This window comes from Arvicanthis niloticus, chromosome 3 (assembly GCF_011762505.2).
Source record: "Arvicanthis niloticus isolate mArvNil1 chromosome 3, mArvNil1.pat.X, whole genome shotgun sequence".
NCBI lineage: Eukaryota > Metazoa > Chordata > Mammalia > Rodentia > Muridae > Arvicanthis > Arvicanthis niloticus.
The window spans coordinates 125,652,380-125,677,673 of NC_047660.1; the positions used below are offsets into that span (position 1 = coordinate 125,652,380).

Sequence of the window (25,294 nt, forward strand, 5' to 3'; positions counted from 1 at the left end):
AAACCAGGATGTCAGAACATGTTTATGTAAATAGCAGTGGTTTCTACTTATTTCTAATTTTTAAAATTTGTCTGTGTCCATGCTGATGGCTTACTTGGCTATCTACTTAGGTTCACTGTGCAAAATCATGTCCTGTGAGGAGCCCATAGCCTGCCATTTTCGAACATTCAGAAAAGTAGAAAACAGGAACAAATTATCCTAGCAGAATTGCTATTTTAGACAAGACAAACTGAGCTCAGACTATATATCTCAAAATGATGACTAGGTTATTTGTTTTCAAAGTCCTCCAAACTCTGGAAACTGAAATCAGTGATAGAAACTCCTGAAGACAAATTCTTGTAGCTGTGGAAAATTCTTCTCAATTCTGCTATGGACTGAATAAAATGGGAAAGTGAATGTGAGCTGTTTGTAGATCCCAGCATCTACATCAAAATGAGCCCCACCCCCACCCCCTTTTGTGGTAGGTAGGGCTTCATGGAGCTTAGGCTGGCCTTAAACTCACTATGTAGCTGAGGTTGACCTTGTATTCTGAATCCTCCTGCCTCTTTCTCTGTGCTGGGATTACAGGTATGCATCACCACACCTGGCTCCAAATGATTTTTTTCATATAAACTTTCCTGAGCACTATTTTTTGGTGGGGGGAGGGGTGGAACAGTTCTTGTTAACAATACACTTAAAGTATAGCCATCGAAAAGGGGAGGAATTGTGGTGTGTCAGTATTTGTTAAATAGCATTTCCATGTAGGTGTCGTTTAGATGTTCCTGTTTGAAAGAAATCTACATTTCAGTACTTGATATGAATGTAAACCTTCCAATGAGAGAGAGGCTACACTCTGGAACAGTGGGAACACAGTGGGCACAATTGTTCCCTCTGTTATGAAGAAGAAGCAGAATGACTGAGTCTTCTACTTGTGAAATACAATCTGAATCAGTTGCCTCATCCTGTCCTATGGATAGATAATTCTTTGATCTTCACATGTACCAAGTAACCAGATCTGGAGTCACTGTCATTGTATCTGTAAGAAGATAGCCAACATGTTCTGCCTTTCCAGAACAGAGTTAAATCTGGGCCCGTGGTAGTCTGCACCCCAGCCATCTCTGCTCACATGGACCAGAGGAGTGCATTACACTACATGGACATGGAATGTCCCCAGTGCTCCGTGTTGCCAGTCCTCAAACACAGAATGTGTCTGTAATCAGTTCTTATCCCATGTCCTATTCATCTTCACTTGCAGCTTTTCAAAGCCTAGTCTGAAACATCTTGGCACAGATGGAAAAGCACAGGCACTTCTAAGTTCCAGAGCTACAAAGACACAGACCAGACATCTGATATTAATAAATAGCTTGGGTGCAGGGAGAATTAAAAATCAGATTATTTATTTAGAGAGTTGAAAGTCTGCATTTGTGATTATTATTCTGTTCTACAGATGAAGTAGGTGCTGTGTTTAGGGGTTTGCTTTTTTTCTTTCTCATCCTCACATTTCTCCCTTCTCCCCCTCTCCCGTGTTTTGAATTAAAATCTAAAGACAGCCTGCAAGGCTGTATACATAGATACAAGAAGATACATAGATAAATCACAGAGTGGTTTGTGATCTCAGACATGGTGGTGTCAGAGACGGAAGGCCAAATGGCGAATCCCTCACTTCCAATGGGCTTCCTTGAAATCCCTTACCACTGTAGTATCATGGATAATAGCTTATCGTGGGTAATTACATTTTTACAAATGGTAGAGAAAATTGTTTTTCTACACACATAGTATTTTCCAGACAGGCTGACTTCTCAATTTTTTACAGCTTTCATGCATTAAGGCTCATGTTTTCTTTGTTTGTTTTAAAAATACTATCACTAATAATAGGTCTGTTCTATGATCAGTCTCTAAGTAGAAGACCCTGAGGAAGATCCCCTTTGCTCCTGCCCCCAGTCAAACATCTGATACTTTTGTAAAACATGGTACTCCTCATGGTTTTCATTAAATGGGCTGTGGCAACCAAATTTTCATGCAGATTTCTAAAAGCTTTGGTCATTTTTCAGCTTATTGCTGTGTATAATAGAATGAACCATGTTTAGGGGTAAGTCATTGAAAAGTTAAAAAATAAAAATGAAAATAGGGGAAATAGCCAGAGGAGGAATCCTGCCACTGCTGTCCAGTGGCATGAATTTGACTGGCCAGTCCCAAGAGCATGCTGGCCTCTCACCTGCTCTGCTGACCCACGGCCTGCAGTCAGGTTCTTAGGAGTAGGAGAATCCACTGTGGGGGCACAACCATTTCCTTAACCCCTTCTGATCAGATACAGTGCTTCATTTTGAAAATGAAACTGACTTCCCCTGAGGCCTTTGAAACTTTAATAATACACAATAAATAAAATCATATCTAATAACTCAGTGCTTTCACTTGACATCAGCACCCTCTCAGTGTGCACCGACTGTAGAAACATAAATACTTGCAGGCTTCGAAAGCCCAGTTTCTATTTGCTAAATAAACTTGGCTGGCTTTAAATTCCTCTGTGTACAGTCATTAATACAATCCACTTTGACAGCATTTAATTAAAGTGCTTTTCTCTATTAAATTCATTAAAAGCCTCCCCCCTCCCTGTATATAACTGCTTTCCAGATGCTGAGAGGCACGGGTTGTCAGGCTCCCTTTGAAGAACTTCTCATTCCTCTTTGTAAAGTGTTTATTATGCTCCATTTAGGAACTGTTAAATATGACTTAGAAAGGAAGGCAGGGTCCAGGACACTCTCTATCCCTTCAGCAATCTCTTAGAAAACAAATGTTAGTTTAACTCATGTGAACAAACATCTCTACCTACATATTTCTCCTACACTGAGTGGCACTTCAGGGCATTCAGAATGGCATAATGAAGATACAATTTCCATATCAGGGCTGAGGCATTTGCATTGGTTCTAAGCAAGATGTTTGGCTTGAATCTATTTGCCTGCATATTCATGGAGAGTGAGTGTGGCTGTCCAGTATTAATAGATTATTGACAGTTTAATGTCTTGGCACCTACTTAGCCTATGAAGTATAATAACCAGGAAGCTGTGCGATATGAAAGCAGTCAATAGCATTTTCAATCAAAACCTTTCAGTTAATTGCTGGTTGACCTTAGAGATTTCCTTTAGGCAATACCGTTCTTCGTTTAGAGAGACGGGGCCATATTGATTTGTGGAGTTTATTCAGAGATGATTATTTAATGCCCATTGCTACAGTCTACATGGTAAATTGTGCTTTCTCTGCATCTGCCGTCTGAATTGCCTCTTGGCTGATGCTCTCTCTGCCAGCTCCACTTTAAAAATATTTCATTAAATCCGTTCTCTTCTCAGAAATAGAAAGTCAGGGTTCTTGAAGTCATACACAATCAAGTGTTTTAATATGATAATAGCATTTTATTCATCAGTTTGGAATTATAATTCTGACAGAGGCCCCGCCAAGGCTAAAAACTGCACAATACCTTAAAAGGATAGCACCTTAAAACAAAAGTGTTCGGTGATGCCGTCCCAATGCCTTTTGATCTCTGTAGATATGGGAGGTGACTTATGTTTGGCTCTCTATGCTTAGCTTCCATGACTTATTTAGTTTTAGTTGAATATTTAAAAAAAAACAGATTTTGCTAAAACATAAATAAGCTACAAAGTAGTCAGAAAGCAGCAAAGAATTTATTTTGAACCATTTGCTCACTTTGAAATGTGTGGCATTGAAGCTGGAGAGGCTGAGTGAAAATAAGGCAAGAAATGCATCTTTGAATTGGTTTTGTGTCTTTCTTTATCCTTCGCTCAGATGCACTTCACTCATTCCACGCTAAGGAAAACCACTTCGACATTTGATATTTGTTTTTGGAAAGACATTCAGCATTTTCCCACAGCATTTTATAGCTAGATAACACTCTCGTATACCTCAGTGAGGGCCAGGGCCCTCTCAAGAGGTCACTAGGACCCATAAGCTTCATTAGACAGCATGGGCTGCTTTTGTAGATTCTTTCTTGGTTCAAGATTCCCTTTCTTTGTCTTCCATGGATTTTCCATGGTTTTGTTTATTTACTGTTTGCTGTTTTGCCTACAGCAACTTCTCTGGTCATAGCAGCTGCCTACTGTAGGCTTTTTGAAATCTGCTGAGAACACCAATATTTTTGCAGTGTGAGGAGGGACACAGAGAGAAGCAAATGAGTAAATATGTCAGTTTCAGTGACCAACATCAGTAACACCCTATGTGTTTGTCTCCTGAGTGTCAGTCACGTCCAGCCCAGTGATGTGGGAGATTTGAAAAGCAGTATATAGTATTGTATGCATGCAACAAGTTACTACAAACTACTGTAATTCAGGTCTTTTCAGAAAGCATATACTCTTTCACCAAGATTTCAGTTTATTTAATGTGACTTTTTTTAACTACAAAACCATTCTGGACATTTTAATGATAAATTTTAAGTTTTGACTCTCCATTGAAGGCTTTGTGCCTTGTTCTGTGAAGTGGTTGGTATTCAAGAATAGATGACTGTCACCCAGGAGGTCAGTACAGAGTGAACCACAGAAAACAGTGTCAGAATGCTAAACTTAACTGGTGAGAGGACTCAGAAGGGTCCCAAAAGGGGACTGTCCAGGGTCCCTTACAGGAATTTCCTAGAAGAGAACAGCAGAAGGTAGACCCAGGAGTAGGAGAGTTCTGACCACAGGGGTCTGGTTGGTGTATAGCCTGCAAGGCAGGGGCTGAGGAGCAAGCATTGGGCAGAGAAATAAGCTACAGTCAGGTGACAATCTTCTTGGATACTCAAAGAGACTTTGGCCTGACTTAAGGCCACTGAAGACCTTTGGCAAGGTGTTCTGTGGGCTGTGGCAGGGAGGCCTATTAGGAGTTTGTTATTCAAGCAAGAGATTGTAAAGACTTCAGTGGCATTGGTATGAATATATCTAGATATATGAATATATCTAGAGAGTGGGGCCTTCTCACAAGAGCTCTTTAGAAGGGAGTCCTGTTCAGCACATGGGCTGTGCTGGATGTTGACTTTAAGATGAGGGAATTAGTCTGTGAGAACTCCATGATCTTGGTTGTAGCCAACCTAGAGGGGTTGGTCTTGGAACACCAATCAAGTGTTAATGATTAATTCCCCACTAATGTCGTTTGTAAGTATATTTGTTTTGTACTGAGTTCTCAGCTATTAAATTAAATCCACCCTTAAGCAAATTCACATTTGAAAGTATAATCGCTCGACAGTTCCAGCTCATGAGGATGACCTGAGTGGGGTAAGCAAATATGCTCGAAGGAGCCGAGGCAATGTGGCATGTAGACAAAGTGGGCTTGCTGTGTGAATTCAAGTAGATAAGGATGCTGCATAACTGGCCTCGTGGGAACACCATGGTCCTCTGCAGCTTAGAGACGAGAGTCTTTCTTGTGGGAACAGGAACCTCTAGTCCAGTTACTTTGCCCTAGGGAATTAGGAACTGAGGATTTCGTTCCCAGTCACCATCCTGGGGAGGAGGAGACTGGTTTTCTTGTCTCATTTTTCATGGTTAAATAAGAGGGCTTGGTCCTTCCAGTCCCCCCACCCCCCACCTCTTACTACATGTCCTGGCATAAAGTTGAGATGCAAGAGTCTTCCCTACCTTGTTTCAGTTAGAGCAGTCATTAACATGGAGGGTATAAAGCTAATATTCCCATAGTGAAGGAGTTTAGTTAGCATTGAAGAACAATACTTCAGGATTGACAGTTCATTAACCTTTGGGGAGCTTTACCTCACACCATTTCATCTTCCTATGGTTTTCTCTTGAAAGAAATTAGCGTGGAGGCCTGCCACGAATGGGAGTAAATGAAAACTGCAAAGTAGCCTCTTATGTGACGAGCCCTCGTCTGACACCCTTTAAACACTAAGTCACCAGGAATCTTGGCTCAGAAACCTCTGCTTCATGGTCTGAGGACAAGTCCTGCTTAGATCATCTGACTTGGTTTACCCAGTCTGGTCTTCAGGGTATAATAAACTATAATATCTCAGTGGTGTGGTAATGCAATGGAGTTTGTCCTTTACCAGAGTCACTGGTTATAATGCCCTGCCTAAGATCTGCTTTCTATAAAAGGCTTGTCCGTACTCTTATGTGTTTGATTCACGCAGTGCCGTTTTCCCAAGTCCTGTTATTAAGTGGTTATATCCAGAAAGCAGAAATATGCTGAGGTCATATATTATTGGTGAACATCTAATATTTTCACTAACCATAACTGTCAGATTGTTCTGCCTTTGGAGTGTCCCAACTGTAAAAATTATACAGAAGATGTGGCCCATTCCCTGTGTTACACAGGCCTCAGACACACAATAACCCACCTTTGGCCCTTGTCCCCCAAATAAGGAACCACATGTGTTCAGCATTCTCTTCAAATAATTTACACTCTCTGCTGTAACAATGTGACTGACATTGGCTAGTACAACCCCCATTTTGTTATTTTAGTAAAACCCAACTTGCGAGTTCACAAATCGCATCTCCCAGACGTTGACGAAGTTGTTTGCATTTCGGTCACATTTTTACTTCTCTTGAGAATTATTTAGCCACCTAGATTAACTGCTTCGGAATTCTGGTGGTCATTTTAACCTGAAAACTTAGCACATCTTTCTTTCTTGGCCTTTGGCCATCCAGGAGCCATTATGAATTTTCAGGCTGCTTCTTTGAATGCTGTTTGAATTCCTGTTACTCAAGTCATCCTAACCTTTCACCCTGCCAGTCAGTGACTCTGGTTATCTTTAACTCAAGAACTCTTTCCTGTGGGCTGAGACAAGAACCACCCTTCCCCAGTTACACCAGTGAAGCAAGACATGTTGACTTAAAAATCAGGTTCTCAGAGTAACTGCCAGTCATTTCCATGTTCCCCTTTACCGTTTTAACATATACACGTCATCTTTGCAGCGTATTATCATTGCCTGTGCCTTAAGTCTGTCTTCAAAAGATAGGCCTTTTCTCTGTGAATGTGCAGACCAAGTCTTATCTTGTGAGAAGATATGAGAAAGGTGATAGTGGTGTGCAGATCTTAGAAAATGGAAGGGTGTGCTTGGGAGGCTTGGAGCGTGCTCTGTGGGCCTGTTTCTCTTAGGTGTCAGGAGATACAGTCACAGGTTCTAGCACGCTAAAGAGCCTCATCTTCCTTACTCATTGTTTAAATTTTGTTGTCATGTTTTTGGAATTGTTTTTCACTTACATTATTGCTAAATGACCAATAAACTTGGCTCTCAGATGAGGCCACTGAAGGGAAGGTTGGAGTTTCCATTAGGTTCAACGTGTGGCCGCTGTTGTGTCTTTCTGAATGTCTAACTGGGAAAAAGATCTCTGCTTGGTCTGCTTGTTTTTAATTTTTAGATTTTTAAATTTTATTTTACGTATATGAGTATTTCCCTACATGTATATATTTATATTATATGAATGCCTGGTGCCTACAGAGATCAGAAAAGGGCATTGAGTGCCCTGGAACTGATTTCCAGATGGTTGTGAGCCTTTATGTTGGTCCTGGGAACTGACCCATTCTCCTCTATAAGAGCAACAAGTGCTCTTAAGCACTGGAGTCTTCTCTCTAGATCCCTCTGCTTATTTGATTTTGGTCCTGATGTGTTTCTTGGTATCATGACCACACTCTATGCCAGAAACATGAACAAACATTTCTGTCTTTCTACAATGTCATAATTTATTGAATAAGAGTAAATACATCAAGTTTATCCATTTCAACAATAACAATTCATTATGTAATCCTGTTTAGGCAGGTTATTGTTGTTGTTGTTACTATTGTTATTATTCCAATCATAATTGCTCATATTAATTTATTTCATAGTGCACAGCACACAGAAAATATATCTGTAAACCTGTTTGTATTTACAGAATGAGTACAAATTAAAGAGGCTTTAGTCATTCCTTTCTCTCAAAATGGAGTCAAAGGCTGTTTTTAAAATGGAGTATCTGGGGCAAAGAAGAGACTGAAAAAGCAAACAAGCAAACACAAAACCATGTTTATGCAATAGGAATTATTTTAGAGCAGTGGTTGTCAACCTGTGGGTTGCGACCCCTTTTGGGTGGGGATTGAACATCCCTTTCAGAGGGGCCCCCTTAGAACATTGGAAAACACAGATTTTTACATTATAACCTATAACAGTAGCAACATAACAGTTATGAGGTAGGAATAAAAATCATTTTATGGTTGTGGTCACCACAACATGAGGAACTATACTAAAAGGTTGAACCATTAGGAAGGCTGAGAACCATGTCTTAGAGGAAGGTATGGCCTAATCTTAACATTTGGTGGCCATTTAATTGAGACATAGTTATTCTTCTGAACTTTGCTGTTCTTACCTTATCAGCTCATTCGTTTGTCTGAAGGAAGTACTTCACTGGGCTGCCTCTTGAATGGTCACAGATTCTGGCCATTTCTAAGACCACTATTAATAACTGCAACATATTTATATGTTACCCCAAACTATTCCAAAGTTGTTGGTATAGTTGTTCTCAATTTATTACTGAGGGGGAAATGCTATAAGCCAAAGGCTGTTTTAAGTCCCATGTTTCCTCCAACACCAAGTTTATTTTAACAGATTATTGTGTCACAGAGTTGTTATGCTTTTATCTTTGACCAAAGTGTTTGAGAAACAGTTATTAAGCTGCATTAAAAGCGTACACGGTCTTCCCCTAGTATGTTGGTTACAATATTACAGGAAAGCCTGACAGAGGCTCGAGGATATTGAACATGGATTTCCATGTTGGACTTCCTATCAGTTTGCTTGTTTGTATTGATTTCTCTTGACATGCTCTTCCTTTATTGAGCTCCACTCTCTCTCCTTTTTTTTTTTTTAAATCCCCTTCCTACAGCTGTATGTGCTAAGAGCAATTGTGCAAAGAAAACCAACTTATATTAAACCTGCCTGGAGTCAAAATGTAATCTAACACCTGTAGTCTGCAGTTTGTCATCACTTCATGGGTACTCTTTTTTAATAACATATTTCCTGAGTTTTGACCTTAGGATACTGTATAATCACCCAAAAAGCAACAGAACTAAACCATAGTTTTTAATAAGCCTTATAATGTTAGGATGTGAAATTACAGCCATAAGAGCCAACAAGTAACATCATTTGAAGCTAAAAATAGTGCTGAGTTGTGTCTAAGAGGATGTGTTTTGCCTGTGAAAATGTCTCTGAGTGATAAAGTCAAGAGGCAAATCATAACGTGTGTGTGATTTCCCTACAGCCCTGCTCTGGGGCCTTACATGATTTGACTCAAGCAAGGATGCTTTCAACTGCAGAATCTATTTTGAATGTTCTAGTAAAAAGCTTGATAATCATTAGGGAGAGTCAGGCTCACGTCTCAAGTGTGATTCAAATAGTGTGGAAGTCTCCAATCCTTTTGGTCTTATGACCCACTTTCAGTTTTGCAATTGACAACCTCAGTAATATGTCATGTTTATCCGCCTTACCCTACTGGTGATTAACCTTTACAAATTAGGAGTCTGCTAAGTTTTAAATAATTGTACATGGTGTGTGTGTGTGTGTGTGTGTGTGCGCGCGCGCATGTATGTGTGTGTAAAGGTTATATTTTATGAAAAATATATTGATAAAAATTAATATATACCAGCCTTTTATATATATTTGAAGATATTTTAATGTCAAATATTTAATGTCTGATAATTAATGCTTCAATGCAGGGCAACTAGATTCTCAGAATTGCTTGTGTGCTTGATGTAATATGTGCTTCTGGTTGAAGCTGATAAAGTAATTAGGATAGCAAGAGATATTTTAATAGGAATTCCTGATAATTGAGAAGTTCTTTCTTGATATTTTAGCAAGTCTTTGAAAGTAACAGTGTTTTTGTTTGCAAAATGGAATTTGCCAAATGGAGTTGAGCCAACATATTGGTGAATATTTCATATTTTTGTACTTTATTCATTGGTCTCTATTTAACTTTGAATATCTCTTTTACCAGTTGATAACTTTGCAGTATTATGTATTAGTCACTTGGGAAATATTAGTCTGTTCATTTATGCAGATCTTATAAATGTAGAGGCTTCTTAATATAGCACTTCTAAAAAGCATCTTTTAAACCACCACTAATTTTCTTTAGGAAGTTTCTATGTATCCCGATGGTGATAAGCTTACTGTGGCAGTTAAAGCTTTTTCTGACCATCAGAAGTAAATACTGTTAGATATTTTACTTAAATTGACTGGCTTACTTCATCCTCCATGTGTATGTATGTATGTGTGTACATGTGTGTGCAGTACATGTACCTATGTATGTCCACAGAGAGAAGCTAGATAACACTGGATGCTCCACACACCAGAAAGAGTCTCTCTCTATAGCCCTGGCTGGCTGGAACTCACTATATAGACCAGACTGGTCTCAAACTCACAGAGACCTGTTTGCTTCTGCTTCTCGGGTGCTGAGATTAGAAACATGCAGCAGGATCCATGTTAGTTTTTTAAGACAGTCTTTCATTGAAGCTACTGTTTCCAGTAAAGTAGCTGGTTGGCGAGCTCCTATCCCAGAGAACTGCTTGCTCCTGCTCAGTGCTGCCTGGGCTCCTTCCTGCTAGATGCCATTGCACCTGGTTTTCACATGGGTGCTGGGGGTCTGAATTCAGTCCTCAACTTGTACAGCAAAAGGTTTACCCACTAAGCCATTTCCCAGCCCCTAACTTCCATTTTTAAGGAACTATCCACTCAGATCTGAACAATCACTGGTTTCCTGTTAGTTGTCCCTTTAAATAACATGATATTCCATGGCAGAAGAGCTGCCCAGCCACAATGCAAACAGTTGTAACTGAAGCATTCTGCTTGGCGAATAAAGTGTGGGAAAAGTCTTTCTCAAGACCATCACATGACTTTGCTGTGTCACAGAAGAGCTTCATGCCAGTGTTTTCATTTCCTCACATAGAATATTAAGGAGTGATTTGTGTTTTCAAATGTTGAGATTAATAATAATTAGTATTAATAATGAATAACGTATTGCTTAATCAAGAATATTCTCAAACAAAGGTAGTGTCATTGCAAATATGAGCTTGTAAACTTGAGTAGAAAGCTTCAGTGAGTTACGTTTGGTAACTCACCGTGATTACCACAGGCCACATTTCTCCAGCTGTAGTTTTGTGTCTTTGGTGCAAATTTTAGCACAAAGTAATGAGCAGTAACACCTTAGATTTGCTTGGTAGTGGCTTGATGTCATGGGTGTTTTAATACAGTGTATAGTTTCACCAAGGTCCATGGATCTTGTTGTAAGAACCACTAGTGAGGACTAGCTCCCTAAGAGTCCACACAGCTTATGAGTGGAGATACCATTTCAAAGGGGACTCTGGCTTTGAGGTTCAGTTCTGTGTGACAAATACAGCTTCCATGTGCCACGCGCCATGGTAAGAACAAGTATTATGAAGCCTATGATGAAGGAAGGAGGAGAAGTTACTAGCAGAGCTGTCCTCTTGTCCATCTGGAACCTTAAGGTGAAAGGGCCAATCACTGAAATTGTTGCCGGTTTTAATAATAAGCATGTTGACAGAAAAATGCATGAGGAATTTAGTATCGATCTTTAAGTATTTCTCACATTTTAAAAATGAAACTTCTTGGGGCTAGAAAGACGGCTTAGTGATTAAGAACACATACTATTCTCTTTCAGACACTCAGATTTGATTCCCAGCACCCACACTGGGCAGCTCCAGCTCCAGGGGTCCCCTCTTCCCTTTTCAGTCACCTACTCATATATACATATGTAGATACCTAATAAAAATATATCTTTTAAAAATGAAAATTGCTCTTTAAAAAGGCTTTAGTTAGGGTCAGACCTCTGCCAAATACTTCATACAGATTATCTCACTTAATCTTTCTTCTTAATATTGCAAAAATGATCTTCCAAGGTGCCAAACACGGGGACTCAGAGAATAGCTTGTTCAAGAGTCTCAAGGCTGACAAACAGTGGTACTTGGAGTAGGAATCACCTTGAAACCAGAACTTTATAACCTCAAATTTGCTTGAAACTTCTACACAATTATATGTTATGAATTATCTAGGACCCTAGAAGTTTTTGAGAAGAGAAGAAATAGCAACAACAACAACACACAGACACACTCATACATACATACATACATACATACATACATACATACATACATAACCCCTGTTCTCAGGTAGATGCTAGAAGTATATTACTACACTTGGTGACAGTATCTTTACTTACTACATGTAGATTAGTAGCAAGAAGAAGAGCCAGTGCTGAGCAGGGTAGGAGTAAGCTAGACATGAAGACCAGCGGATGTGGGATTGGCTCAGTGCAGCATAGCCAAGAAGTCCTGAGCTCTCAGCGATGCATGAGATGTGCGACCCACAGTTCACCGCCGAGTGGGTGAACTACGTGGGCCATATACTTAATTCCTGCTGTTTATAATCACCAATGTTAGGTGTTTCCCCTGCTGAATTTTTAGACTCAAATTAATAGTCTCTACTACTGGTTTTGATGGGGTGGAGGGAAACTTGCCACTAAGTTGTTGAAACCTCAAGTACAGGACATTTTATATATAGTAACGGGTAAAAATAATAGCTTGCAATCACTCTTGTGTTTGGTATGCTAGAGAGGACTTATGCCAAAGGACGTTTCAACCAATTGTTCTTGTTGGTTCATCTATTTTTTTCTTGGAATTTTTGATGCAGGGATGCTTTCCCTTTTTTTTTTTTTTTTTTTTGATTGAATATTTCATGTTTATTGGCATAGATGAGGCAAAATAACATGAGTAAAAGATATTTTGACTTTAACGCCCAATAGATGTGGACAGAAGATTTCTTGTCTTTGTTGTCACCTCCTGCTGCTGTGCCTTATGCTCTGAGGAAGGCTTACTTCTGTGGGTGAATCTTGTCCTAGAGAGCCACATGCGGCCACCTGGAAAGCTGCTTTAACCTGTTACCATGCCCCCACCACCCTCTACAGTCACCTCCATAATAATTTCTCATTTTCTCTATATAAAAACAACCACAAAGTCTTGGCTTATTATAAGTAATCCAGTTCACCCCGTAATGATACAGTGAATTATATACTTTCCTAAACTTAATCATTCAAGATCTTACTTCCTTCCCTGCAGGCAAGAACCATTATGCTTTACACATGGCTCCCAGCTGGTTTTCATTGAGGCCTTCAAAATCTATTTGAACGCTGAGAGCTTTAAGAAGAGGGCTTTATCTCTCTTTAGTAGGCTTTTGTCATGGTACCATGAGCGCCTTCTGTTTTCCAAATTTTAGTTTTAAAACAGAGAAGCAACATGTGTCCATATTATAACTGTGCTTTGTAACTGGTCAGGAGGGCTTTAAGGCTCTGTTTGGAAGACGGCATCCCTTTCAAAGACATTTATAGCGTTTCTTCCTGCATTGTTAGTTTTGTGTCCATTCATGTACATACATGTTACATCTCAGCTCAGAGAGCTTTCAGACAATAAAAAGAGAGGAACTTTATCAGTCTTTGAACTTTTAACTTGTTTATGTCCTGCCCAGAGCTTACTTATTCACCAACCCCCAATTGTTGGACCTATGACTCTTTATTTAGAAGCCTTCTAAATGAATGGGTCCAGTTGTTGTAGGGACCCTTTAAGTACCCAGATATTTGATGAGTGGATCTACTTTTTTCCTCTGTTAATTCAAGGCTGATTGTTGTAAACACAATTCCTTTTAGGTGTGATAAGTGCCACAGCTGAAGAGGGAAGCCATCAATTAAATTAGAGTAATTATTTCTTTGAGGGTAGAAATGCCTGGGCACGTTTCTGGCTACTTTATACTAATGTTCCTATTTGGGATAATTTAATGATGGTCTAGTAACAAAGTATATGCTGAATATTTTGAATTTAGTACATGGGCATACAGGTATTTGTCCTTCTGTCTTGTAACAGTATTTTACAGCTCCAGCTCTGGTTTTGGCTAGAACAGATTATATGGTCACAGGTCTCTCAGGGATATTGTATCACCCTGATGTTAGAACACTAAGCTCCCATGTTCCAGGCCTGGATCTATCCCTCTCTGTTGTCACTGCTTGACAGTGCAGGACCAATCATTTGTATGAGTGTGGAAGTGCCTTGGCCTATGCCGTCCATCTTAGCATTGTACGCAGGAGGCACCCAAGTACCTACGATGTGGCCAATGAGACTGCAGAACTGAAGGCTTTAAAAATATATATATTTGATTAATTTAAATGTGAGGAGGAGTATCTGAAAAAAATAGCTCATTTGCTAAAGTGCTTGCTACACATACTAGGACCTGAGTCTATATCCAGAACCCATATCCATGTACCCGAGAGGCTGAGACAGGTAGATTCCTGCAGCTCAGTGGCCAGCCAGTCTAGTTTTCTCAGTGCATTCCAGACCTCTGAGCAATCCTGTGTCAAAAAAGGGAACATGGGGAGTAAATGGTGCCTGAGAATAGACATCCAAAGCTGACCCCTGACCTCCCTCAACAGACATGCTCACACATTGTCACACACATGAAATAAATAAATGTAAAGCTGCCAGCAGCCAGGGCTACTGCACTGGAGAGCAGTGGCCAGCCTTGTTGATTTTCAGATGCTGCATGCTTGTCCTTTCCTCCCAGCCTTTTTGCTTGCTTCCTTTGTTTGGAGCACTTTTCATACATGCGCTGCCGACACCCACCCCACCTCCCCATCCTTTCCTTCAGACCTTACACCTAAGCTGCTTTCCCCATTCACCTCTCTGAAGCACCTCCTCCTCCTGTGTACTGCATCCTTGTCACTCATAAGCCTCCTCTGGGATATTTGACTTAGCATTTTGCTTCCCCTCTGTTCTAAGGACCTACTCGGCTTACCTCTGTACACTCTACTCGTGGGCTTCACATTCAGAGATGCAGAATGCAAATTCTGTTACTTACAAGCTGTGATCCCTTAACATAATTGGATTGGTTTTCTTATAAAAAATAGGTCAAACTATAGGATTACAATGAAATAGAGTATACATGTGATCTATATCATATATAACATATATGAAACATATATATATTTGGAGCATTTTGCTTAGATTTCATGGATGCTAATATCCATCCGACTGCTACTGTTCTACCACTGGAATTTGTATATTTCATTACTATGACCCCCCTCCCGCCATAGTCATGTTGAAAACAAATGATGCTATAAAAAAGAGGGAGGTTTTAAAATATGCTTTCCAGGAACTTCATTATAGAAGTACCATAAATGCATTTTTGACAGAAAAATTTAAAACCCAAAAGAACAAAGAAGAATTAGTGGGTACATAAAGGTTGAGAGTAAAGGCATAGCTGTCTTTACAAAGTGATGCATTTTTTTTTTTTTTTTTTTATGTTGGAAAATCACAGGAAGATGGTGCTGCACCTTAGAAATTAAAGATCAACTCCTGGACCCTAAAAGTTTTGCCTCATTGTAAGAGCAAGTCTCAATATGTAGCCCAAGCTAGCCTTGAATTCTCAAACCTCTTGCTTGATATATTTCACAGCTGCATAACATCACACTGGTTCTGGACCCATAAACCTTTTTTTTTTTTTTTTTTTTTTTTTGAGATGTGGTACAACATAGTAAAAATCATAGCTCTTAAACATACAGCTGAATAATCTTTCAGACATGTTTCCATTCCTTTAATCAATTCCCACATCAATACAGAGAATATTTTCAGCATCTCCCAAAGACTGACTCCTAACCTTTCAGTCAGTAACTCTCAAAGACAATGTGCTTGTGGTGTTTCTGCTGGTCCTGGAACTTGCTCTGTAGACCAGGCTAGCCTCGAACTCAGAGAGATCTGCCTGCTCTGCCTCCTGAGTACTGGAATTAAAGGCATGCGCCACCATGCTCAACTGCTTCAGACTTTCTTATTACAGTGTGCTTTTGCTTTTTTTTTTTTTTTTTTTTTTTTCCTTTCTTGACTCTCCCATAAGTAGAATCTTTAGTCTTTCACATCTGATTCCTTTCAACCAACAGTAAGTTTGTGGCAGTTCCCCACGGTAGCCTAGTTGGCCTAACATCTCTGTTAGTATAATACCCTGGTTTACCTTTCCATCACTGGGGAGCACTTGTATCCTTTCAACTGTGGGGCTTTTATGACTGAAACTACTAGGACATACCTTTCAGAGGTTGCAGTATTCTTTCTGGCACTAGACAGTGTATCTGTATGTTTGTTACTATAGGTTTTATGTGACTGTGGATGTTAAAAATCAGCCAGAACAAGAATGGCATCAACTGCCATGCCAATGTGGAAGGAGGAAAGCTCCAGGGCCTCACTCCAACACAAGAACTAAAAGCAACAAAGAAATGATGAGAGCAAGAGGAGTCTTCTCTATGGAGGAGCACACCAATGAATGGGCAGCCCTGAAAACACACACACACACACTAGTATACAGCTTGAGCAGAGTGTATATATTTGGAAATATGCATATTCTCTCTCTCTCTCTCTCTCACTCTCTCTCTCTTTCACACACACACACACACACACACACACACACACACACACACACACACAGGAACAAGCAAAGAAACAAAGAGTCCATGAATTTGAAAGAGAGCAGAGAGTATATTGGAGGAATTGGAGGGAAAAGTGATATAATTATAATCTCAAAAAATCAAAATAACCTAGCTAGTCATAAATAAATGCAAGAACTGCTCAGTGAACTCAGGAATGGGATTGCTTGTAAGTGTGTTCACCAAGAATCAGTGGAGTGACTCTCATGGTATTTGCTGGAGACACAGACTAACCTTGACCCATTCTACTTACTAAAAGAGAACAGAGAGCATGCCGTAACAAATTCAGACAGGAAAACCAAGACTTACTGAAGAGAGTTTATAAACCTGTTGTTTGAGAAAGAGAGAGGGAGGGAGGGAGGGAGGGAGAGAGAGAGAGAGAGAGAGAGAGAGAGAGAGAGAGAGAGAGAGAGAGAGAGAGAGAGAGAGAGGCTAAAATTTTTAGTGGGAGAAATAGAGAAAGAGAGAGATTAGATAGATAGATAGATAGATAGATAGATAGATAGACAGACAGACAGACAGAGACAGATAGATAGATAGATGATAGACAGACAGACAGATAGATTGATTGATAGATAGATGATAGATGATAGAGAGACAGACAGATGATAGATAGACAGATAGACAGACAGATAGATGATAGATAGGTGGATAATAGAGAGTGAATTGCTGCTAACCTTAGATGAGAGGAACTGATGAGTGCTTGGGTTAGTCTCCTCTTGACAAAGACCATTTTGTGAGTGAGACAGTCTTGGGCGTGTGGATCTGCACTCTGTTTCCTCCAAGTACTCTGTCTATCATGGCAAACACTACCCAGTAAGAATGCACAGACCCTGGTGAGATGAAACGTTATTCAGATCTTTTGCTAGAAACTATCTAGAGCTGGTAGTTCTTTGTCTAGCGGAGGTAGAACATTTTGGGAAAGTGGAGATAGTCGTGGTGGACATCTCTGGAGATCATTACTTTCTAGGTGTTCTACACACTGTGGTTGGGAAGCAGACAGCCATTGGCAAGTAGCAGCACACAAGCATAGACTCCGCCCTTTATGTAACTCACAAGGCAGATCACTTTTAGAGATGTTCATTCTGTCTTCTGTATTTTGACTGATATTTTTGTATCTGTTAGAAGATACTGGAACTTACTCCATGCCTGTGCTGTCATACCCACCAACCCACTCTTCTGCATTGCTTTGTCAGAAAGTACATTTCATTTATGGGGAATTTTTATTGCCAGTATTTTTTTTTTTAGAAATGTTTTTCTAGTCTATGATTTGCAAAGTCCCCTGGGAGCCTTTTTTTTTTTTTTTTTTTTTTTTTTTTCCAGCCAGACTTCTCTCTATACTCCTGACTGTGTAGGGGAGTATCCTCCAGTGCAGTACCTTTCCAGTTAGTTCCTGGTCCAGATTACACCTTCATGAAGAATTGTAGGATTGCATTTGTTTTTATCTATTTTAGACTGCCTGGAACCAAATAACCAGAGAGTGAGCCTGCACTGTTATTCTTGTTATTGGGTGTTTCTCATTTGTCTTCTTTGTACATTTGTATTGCGGTGCTCTGGTTCTAAGAAGCGAGGGGAAGTGGAGTAGTCCAATTGGTAGGGCCAAGGAGAACAAATGCTATCATGCAGAAAGATTAGAGTAACTTCAAAGTATAGTTTTGGAAAATCTCTTTAAATCTACTCAGTGCACAATGGAAAGCCCCTTAAGAACCAATCTAATTATTCAATTAAATGGAACCGTTCTGCTGGCTTTTACTACAGAAGGCAAGCATAATTTAGAAAATGGAGCATTTTAATTCTCTTTTGTTTTCCAATTAACGCAGTTGCTCTAATAGGGACCACTCGTGCTTGAGCACATGTCTGGCTAGAGTGTGCTTTGTCCCTGTTTCCAGTCCTCTTTCTCACCAAAAGCTGAGCCCCTCACCTGTTGACGCAGAGGGTCATTTGTTAGCATGCTCACACTGCCCACATCATAGGCCCTGAGCACACATCTTCCTGTCCTGCAGTGCAGCCCCACTCTCCCTGGCGGGGATAATTAGGACATTGGAATAACAGAGCTCTCACTTTTTTGCTGATGCCAGCTTACCACATCAGACCACGCTTGTTTGTTCTTAGTTGAAAGTGGTAACGAAAATGCTAAGAACATTGCCTTTAATTGGTCGGCACTATTTGGACGCTGGTCCACTGTTTTATGGTCCTTTGTTTTCCATTTCTGCTACCAGCCACCAGCTTATTACAGTTGGCAGTCTCATTATGTAGCCCAGGCTGGCCTTGTGTTTGTGGTTCGTCATTCTCCAAGCTTATACAGCTGTGGGCCACCATGCTGAGCCTCTCGTCGGCTTTTACCGGTTAGTGGTAATAATTTGAAAAGATAAACTTTTTCTGTTGCTGCTGTATTTTATCTCCTCTACTATTTAGTAAATTCTATAAAAAGCTGGCATTTTCACATGGGTGAAGAAGCATGCTTTTCATCATAGGCCCCTGAGACTGGTGCGGATGGCAGATTCTCTTACCTTTAGCTGCTCCTATTGAGGCAGCTGGTTCTTAACTAAGCAGTGGGCCACGTGGCTACTCCTGCGGTGGGAGGAATGGTTACAGAGATGATTCCATGGGTGATTTTTTTTTTAAAGTGTAGTTGCATACATTTTCTGTGTTGCTTGGGCCTGATTCTCCCTGGACTCTGGAAAATAGGTAATTTGGGATCATGATGTGGGAGAATCTTTCATAAAACATTAGAAAATTGTAAAGAAGAAATGTGTGTTGTTTTTAAAGGACCTCGAGAGGATACAGGAAGTTGGGCACTATCTGAGCATAGGCACCGTGACTATCAGCTCTGTGCATGACCTCACACGGCTCAGCAGGACTGACCATTACTGCCTTCTAATTCTATGACACACTGCAGCTGCAGGCCAGCTGCCAGTGTTGGCCAAGTCTCCACACTGGGTGACATTCTCCCTCCCAATGTTCATAGAGTTAGTAAGTTCACATTAGAATAGAAGTTATTTCATGCAGTGGTAACAGTGGTGGGTGAGGCTCAGTGTAAAGTTGCCCACACGGTTTTCTTTTCTGAATGTGTGGAATAGGTAGAGATAAAAAGAGGGATACTTATGAAAAAAAAAAGGAGAAATATTTAAATTTTAACAGCTAGCTAGTAAACCTTGCAATTAAAAATTAAAAAATAGAAATTTGGAAGTATGTTCAAAACAGAGGGTTAATTAGTTTATAGGGATATTAAAATGCCTATCTAAATGTGGTTAAAGCAGTCAATTAAAATTTAAAACATACAGAAGTTATATCTTTAAATTGCTTGAAAATTTACATATATTATTTAAAATAATCATATTTAAAGAGCAAAATCAGAACTAAAAGAAGATAAAGATTTTTTTTTTTTTAATTCAACAAAGGGTGTGTTATTCAGTTCAAAGTACCATCCAGTTCTCTAGACCACCTGAGGGACAATGAGGCTGAGAAAACCAATGACTAGAAGTTTCACTAAGCCAGAGACAAGCTAGCTGTGACTTCTTGGGCCAAATCCAAGCTCAGCAGGCAGAGTTGAGGCCATTTGCTTACACGAAGCACTGAGCAGTGACTATGGCCCCTTACTGAAAGGGTTACCCTGTCCCCTCCTCCCTTCAGAACACTGTCCTGTATATACATTATGCATTTAATATCTGAGCCATGCTTGGGATGCCACTTTCTTTTTTTATTTTTAACTTTTTAAAAATTTTTTGAAGATTTTTTTATTAATCATTTTATTCATTTACATTGCAAATGATAGCCCCCTTCCCAGTTTCCTCTCCATAAATCCCCCCATCCCATCCTCCCCTTTCCCTCCCCTTTGCCTCTATGAGGTGCTCCTCCACCCACTCACCCACTCCTGCCTTATCGCCCTGGCATTCCCCTACACTGGGGCATCAAGCCTCCACAGGACCAAGAGCCTCCCCTCCCACTGATGCCAGATAAGGCTATCCTCTGCTACAGATGCATCCAGAGCCATGGATCCCTCCATGTGGACTCTTTGGTTGGTGATTTAGCCCTGGGAGCTCTGGCGGGGGAGGTGTCCAGTTAGTCGATATTGTTGTTCTTCCTATGGAGTTGCAATCCCCTTCAGCTCCTTCAGTCCTTCCTCTAGCTCTTCCATTGGGGTTCCCGGGCTCAGTCTGATGGTTTGCTGTATCTGCATCTGTATTGGTCAGGTGCTGGCAGAGCCTCTCAGAGGACAGCCATACCAGGCTCCTGTCAGCAAGTACTTCTTGGCATCAGCAATAGTGTCTGGGTTTGGTGTCTGCAGATGGAACGGGCCCCTAGGTGGGATGGTCTCCGGATGGCCTTTGCTTCAGTCTCTGTTCAATTTTTTTGTCCCTGTTTTTTTTTTTCCTTTGGACAGGAACAATTCTGGGTTAATTTTGAGATGACCCCATTTCTCAACTAGTGCCTATCTACTGGAGGTGGTCTCTACAGGTTCTATCTCCTTTTTGTGCAGAATTTCTGCTAATGTCATCCCAGTTGGGTCCTGGGAGCCTCTAGATTCCCTGGCAGGATGCCACTTTCTTAATCGTTCTCTGACACAGGATGAGATGGAAGCTCAAAGACTTGCTCAGCTCCCCCAGCTCTGCAGAAGAATCCAAAGTGGAACTGTGTTGTCTGTCATTGGTGCAATTGGGTATCTTTACAAGTAGAGGTGAAACAAAGTCTTGCTATACAGTCTAGGCAGGCATCAGATTGCAGTGTAGCCCAGTGATCTCAAATTTATGGAAATCTTCCTGCCTCTGCCTCCTACATGCTGGGAGTATAAGTGTGTACCACCTTACCCAGCTCAGATAACTCTCGTGAATCGCTTGTTTGTAGATGAGAATCTAAATCTTCAGAATCGATTTCAGCTTTCCCGATATTTGACTTTATCTAAATGCAGTCTGAGGGAGATAATAAATGTTGCAAAAAAAAAATCTGGTGGACTTGCAAACTTAAGATCCCAGTCACACTAATTTCCTCCCTCTTCTGATTTGCAGGTCCTTCATCGACAGCAGTCCCAGCCGACTAAGGAGAGCTCCCCTCCCAGAGAAGAAGCGCCCCCACCACCTCCTCCAACGGAAGACAGCTGTGCCAAAAAACCTCGGTCTCGCACCAAGATCTCCTTGGAAGCCCTGGGCATTCTTCAAAGCTTCATCCATGATGTCGGCCTCTATCCTGACCAGGAAGCCATCCACACACTCTCAGCCCAGCTGGATCTCCCCAAACACACCATCATCAAGTTCTTCCAGAACCAGAGGTACCATGTGAAGCATCATGGGAAGCTGAAGGAGCACCTGGGCTCCGCGGTGGACGTGGCAGAGTATAAGGACGAGGAGCTGCTGACGGAGTCTGAAGAGAATGACAGTGAGGAAGGCTCGGAGGAGATGTACAAGGTGGAGGCAGAGGAGGAGAACGCCTCCGAGAAGAGCAAGGCTGCGCCGGCCGAACCCGACCAGAGATAATGTGAACTCCGCCGGCAGAGCAATAGATGGGTCCAAGGACTGTTCGTTTTAGTTCCATTTCAAGTTCCTCTTGGCTTTGTTTTATTTTGTTTTGGTTTTGTCTGTTTTATTTTTCATACCCTTAATGGCATTCCTCTGTTGCACAGGATAGCCCATAGACTGAGTAAGCTCAGAGTTTCTGAATCAGACGTCGCCTTGGCAAAGACACTAAGTCTTAAACTTTTACAGTTGACTGGACCATAGTAATTCTAGTCACAGGAGACCCTGCCATCATTCTTGGACTTACAGAAGAGACACCAGGCAAGTTCCAGGATGGGAAGACCCACGAAATAAATGAAGGAAGCTGCGAGTGTGTGTATATGTATATGTACATATCTCTATATTTACATATATATATTAAAAATTGCATGGGACAGAGAACTTTACAATCTGAAGGACTAGATTGTGAAATGAGTTCTTAAAGAAAAGACTTGTTTATGTATGAAAATTAATACCACTTCACAGTGAGTCGCTTTGACTTTTTGAGAAACTGCGGCCTGCTTTCAGGGCAGGGTAACTATTTTTGAATTCCTATTTATTTTGTGTATTTGTCCCTGATTTTCTTTTTAATTCTATGGCTTCCTATCTGGCAGCTTAATGGGTAATTTTCGAGGTATGTATTTAACAAAATAACACTGCCAAAAAAAAAAAAATGAGAGAAAGGAGGAAAGAAGAGAATAAAGTGAGAGAAAATCAGGGCATATTAAGAAATGACATAAGACAAATTACTCCTGAGGACATGATGCACACTTTAAGACAGTGACTCAACGCCGTGACCCTCCACACTCCGTTACTGAGCATGTCAGCATGGTAGCGAGCAGATGCGTTCTGTGGAATTCCGAGCCAAGTTCAGTGCAGAGGAAACTTGACCTTTAGTGCAGTCTCGATGAATGACATTTTGACATGTTGGACCTATGGAATCCATGCTATGAGCCACATTTTGTTGTGAAGTTTATTTACCTGCTTGTGGCTTCAAATCTTAAAAATTATTAAGCCTGCTCATTTAAAATTGTTGGGATGTTACCGTTTCCTTTCCTTTCCTTTTTTTTATTTCTTCAGGATTTCTTTTGTTTTTGTTTTCATTTTGTTTTGTTTTAAATAGAACATAGTTCAATGTAATGTTAGGTTAGAGAAAGAAGTTTCTGCCCGGTTAGAGGGGCTCCCACTCAAATAACTCCACCCGGCCCTCTCCCCAAGTGTTTCTTACTCCTCTTCTGTCTTGGGCTTTCTCTTCTTCACAAATCCCCTTCACTTTAGCCAAACCTCTGCAGACCCTGAGCTCACACGCTTCCACCCTTCCCCTGCAGCCCTGACAGGAACCTGGTTTGGAATCATTATGCACCTCCAGGCAATAAAGTAAGTGAAGCGATTTCAGCAGAGTCACCTACTCATCGGAAAAGGAAATAATTGTCCCAGTGCCCCACATAGCGCTTACCTTACGTAAAAGCAGAACTAATGCCAACGGGCTGTTTTGTGGAACAAGCGTTAAAGCTGCAGTCTACCACAGTTTGCCAAATGTCCTCCAGTTTCCTATTAGAAACAGTAGCATTACCTTCCAGTTCCAGTGACAGTGATTGCAAGAGGAGACCTCCCCTTTGGGACTGGCCTCCAGAACCCACTCCAGGCTTGAGTTGGCCACTCAGCAGTCCCGCACGGTTGGATTTTATTTTGTTTTGTTTTGTTTTGAGTTGTATCCTTATGCAACCTTGTCAAAGACCTCATGCAATATCACTTTGAAATTTATTTTCTGTTTACTACACAAACATTGTAATATAACTGTTAATACTATTTATATATTTGAAAGGTATAAGAGGTAGGAGTTTAAAAAAAAAAAACCTCTATGTGTAGATATTAACTCAGAACTTACACTATACAGGGAGAAGACACGTTGCAATACAAGCTAATTCTAGCTGCTTAGTAACCTCTGGAGTTTTCAAAGGGACATTTTCCTGTACTTTTTCAAATAATGATGTTTAAAACAGTTAACCTTGACATGAGCATCATGCGTCTTTGCAAAAGGATGGCTGTTTGCAATTGAGGCCTGGGCCCGCCCTTCCCCTTTCTGTAGATGCTGCAGCTTTAATCCGAGAGTCCACAGTTGCTGCTTCCTGATCTCCGAGTTACTCTTTCCAAATTGTCTTCTGACACTGTTGCTGAAGTCACTCTGTACACATCCTAGACACCGATTTTTTTGCCAAGCTCTTACAGGTGGTTCATCGATCGATGGCATCCGCATTTGGTATCTTTTACACTTCAACCAAAAATTTATTAGGTATTTTTCAATGCTAAGTCTTGCCTTTTATTTTTTAATTTCACTGCCAAGTTTGCAGTGGTTCTAAGTGAATCTGTGGGCATTTTAGCCTGTGGTCTTGCCAGATCTTTGCGAATTACAATGCATATATGTCTATTTATTCAATATCTGTCATATAATATCTATTTGGAAGAAGAAACTTTCTCTTGTAGTGCCTCTTGACAAAGCACAATTTCCCGCCTTTTTTTTTTTTGTGAAATGAAGAAAAAAAAACAAATTGTGTTTTATTGCAGTATCAATAATGTGAATAAGGATTAACATATTGTAAATGTTCTTTTTTCCATGTAAATCAACTATCTTTGTTATCACTAAGTGATAATTTTTAACTTATGTGCATTGTTAGGCTGTTAGAATTTTTTTGGTTGTTAAATAAAACGCATTCAATAAATCTGACTTTGTTTGTCAAATAGTTTACTGGGCGTTGTCCCCCTTTCTCATGTTAAACCTTCAAAGGGAACAAGACCTGGAGAATCTAAGAAAAATATTTTAGAAGTAATACCGTGGGACCAGCAGTTACAGATGTTCCAGTTCTTTTTAGTGTGTGACTTCAATTGCACCCGTGAACTGTGTGTGTGTCTCCCAGCATATCTGAACACACACATGCTCACATGCTGTCGTGGGAGACCTGGAGAGTCATTTAGCCACTGTCTTGTTGTATATGAACAAAATTCAAATGTACAAAGATATATTTATAGGCTCACTTCTTTATTTTTCTAGTGAATATTTTCTGTTTATAATTAAAAAACCACAAATGACTGCGTGTCAGGAAACTTTTGGAGCACATATGTCCATGGTTAATGGACATAATAAAAGTCTTTTATATTTAGAGCTTGGGCACCATAATGTGTGCTTTAAGGAATGCCGGAAGGATTGCTGTATCTGAGAAATGTGTGAAAATGATTTTTTAGAAAGTGCTTACGATGGAAAAAAATATTCCAAAGACTAAAGTTAATAAAGAAAGAGCAAGTTTTTAGCTGCAGAAAATGTAAATTAAAAGATGGTTTGGGTTTTTA

General features: G+C 40.4%; 1 protein-coding gene across 2 annotated transcripts in view; it reads left to right on the forward strand.

Moving 5' to 3' along the window:
* The window catches only part of Satb2 (SATB homeobox 2), a 173,344-nt gene extending 148,670 nt beyond the window's left edge, over positions 1 to 24,674 (forward strand). For both annotated transcript variants that reach the window (XM_076931897.1, XM_034499047.2), the window contains exon 10: positions 21,467 to 24,674. In XM_076931897.1, the coding sequence (XP_076788012.1) occupies positions 21,467 to 21,931 (465 nt within the window). In that variant the 3' untranslated portion in view covers positions 21,932 to 24,674. The remainder of the gene's footprint in view (positions 1 to 21,466) is intronic.
* Positions 24,675 to 25,294: the final 620 nt, after the last annotated feature.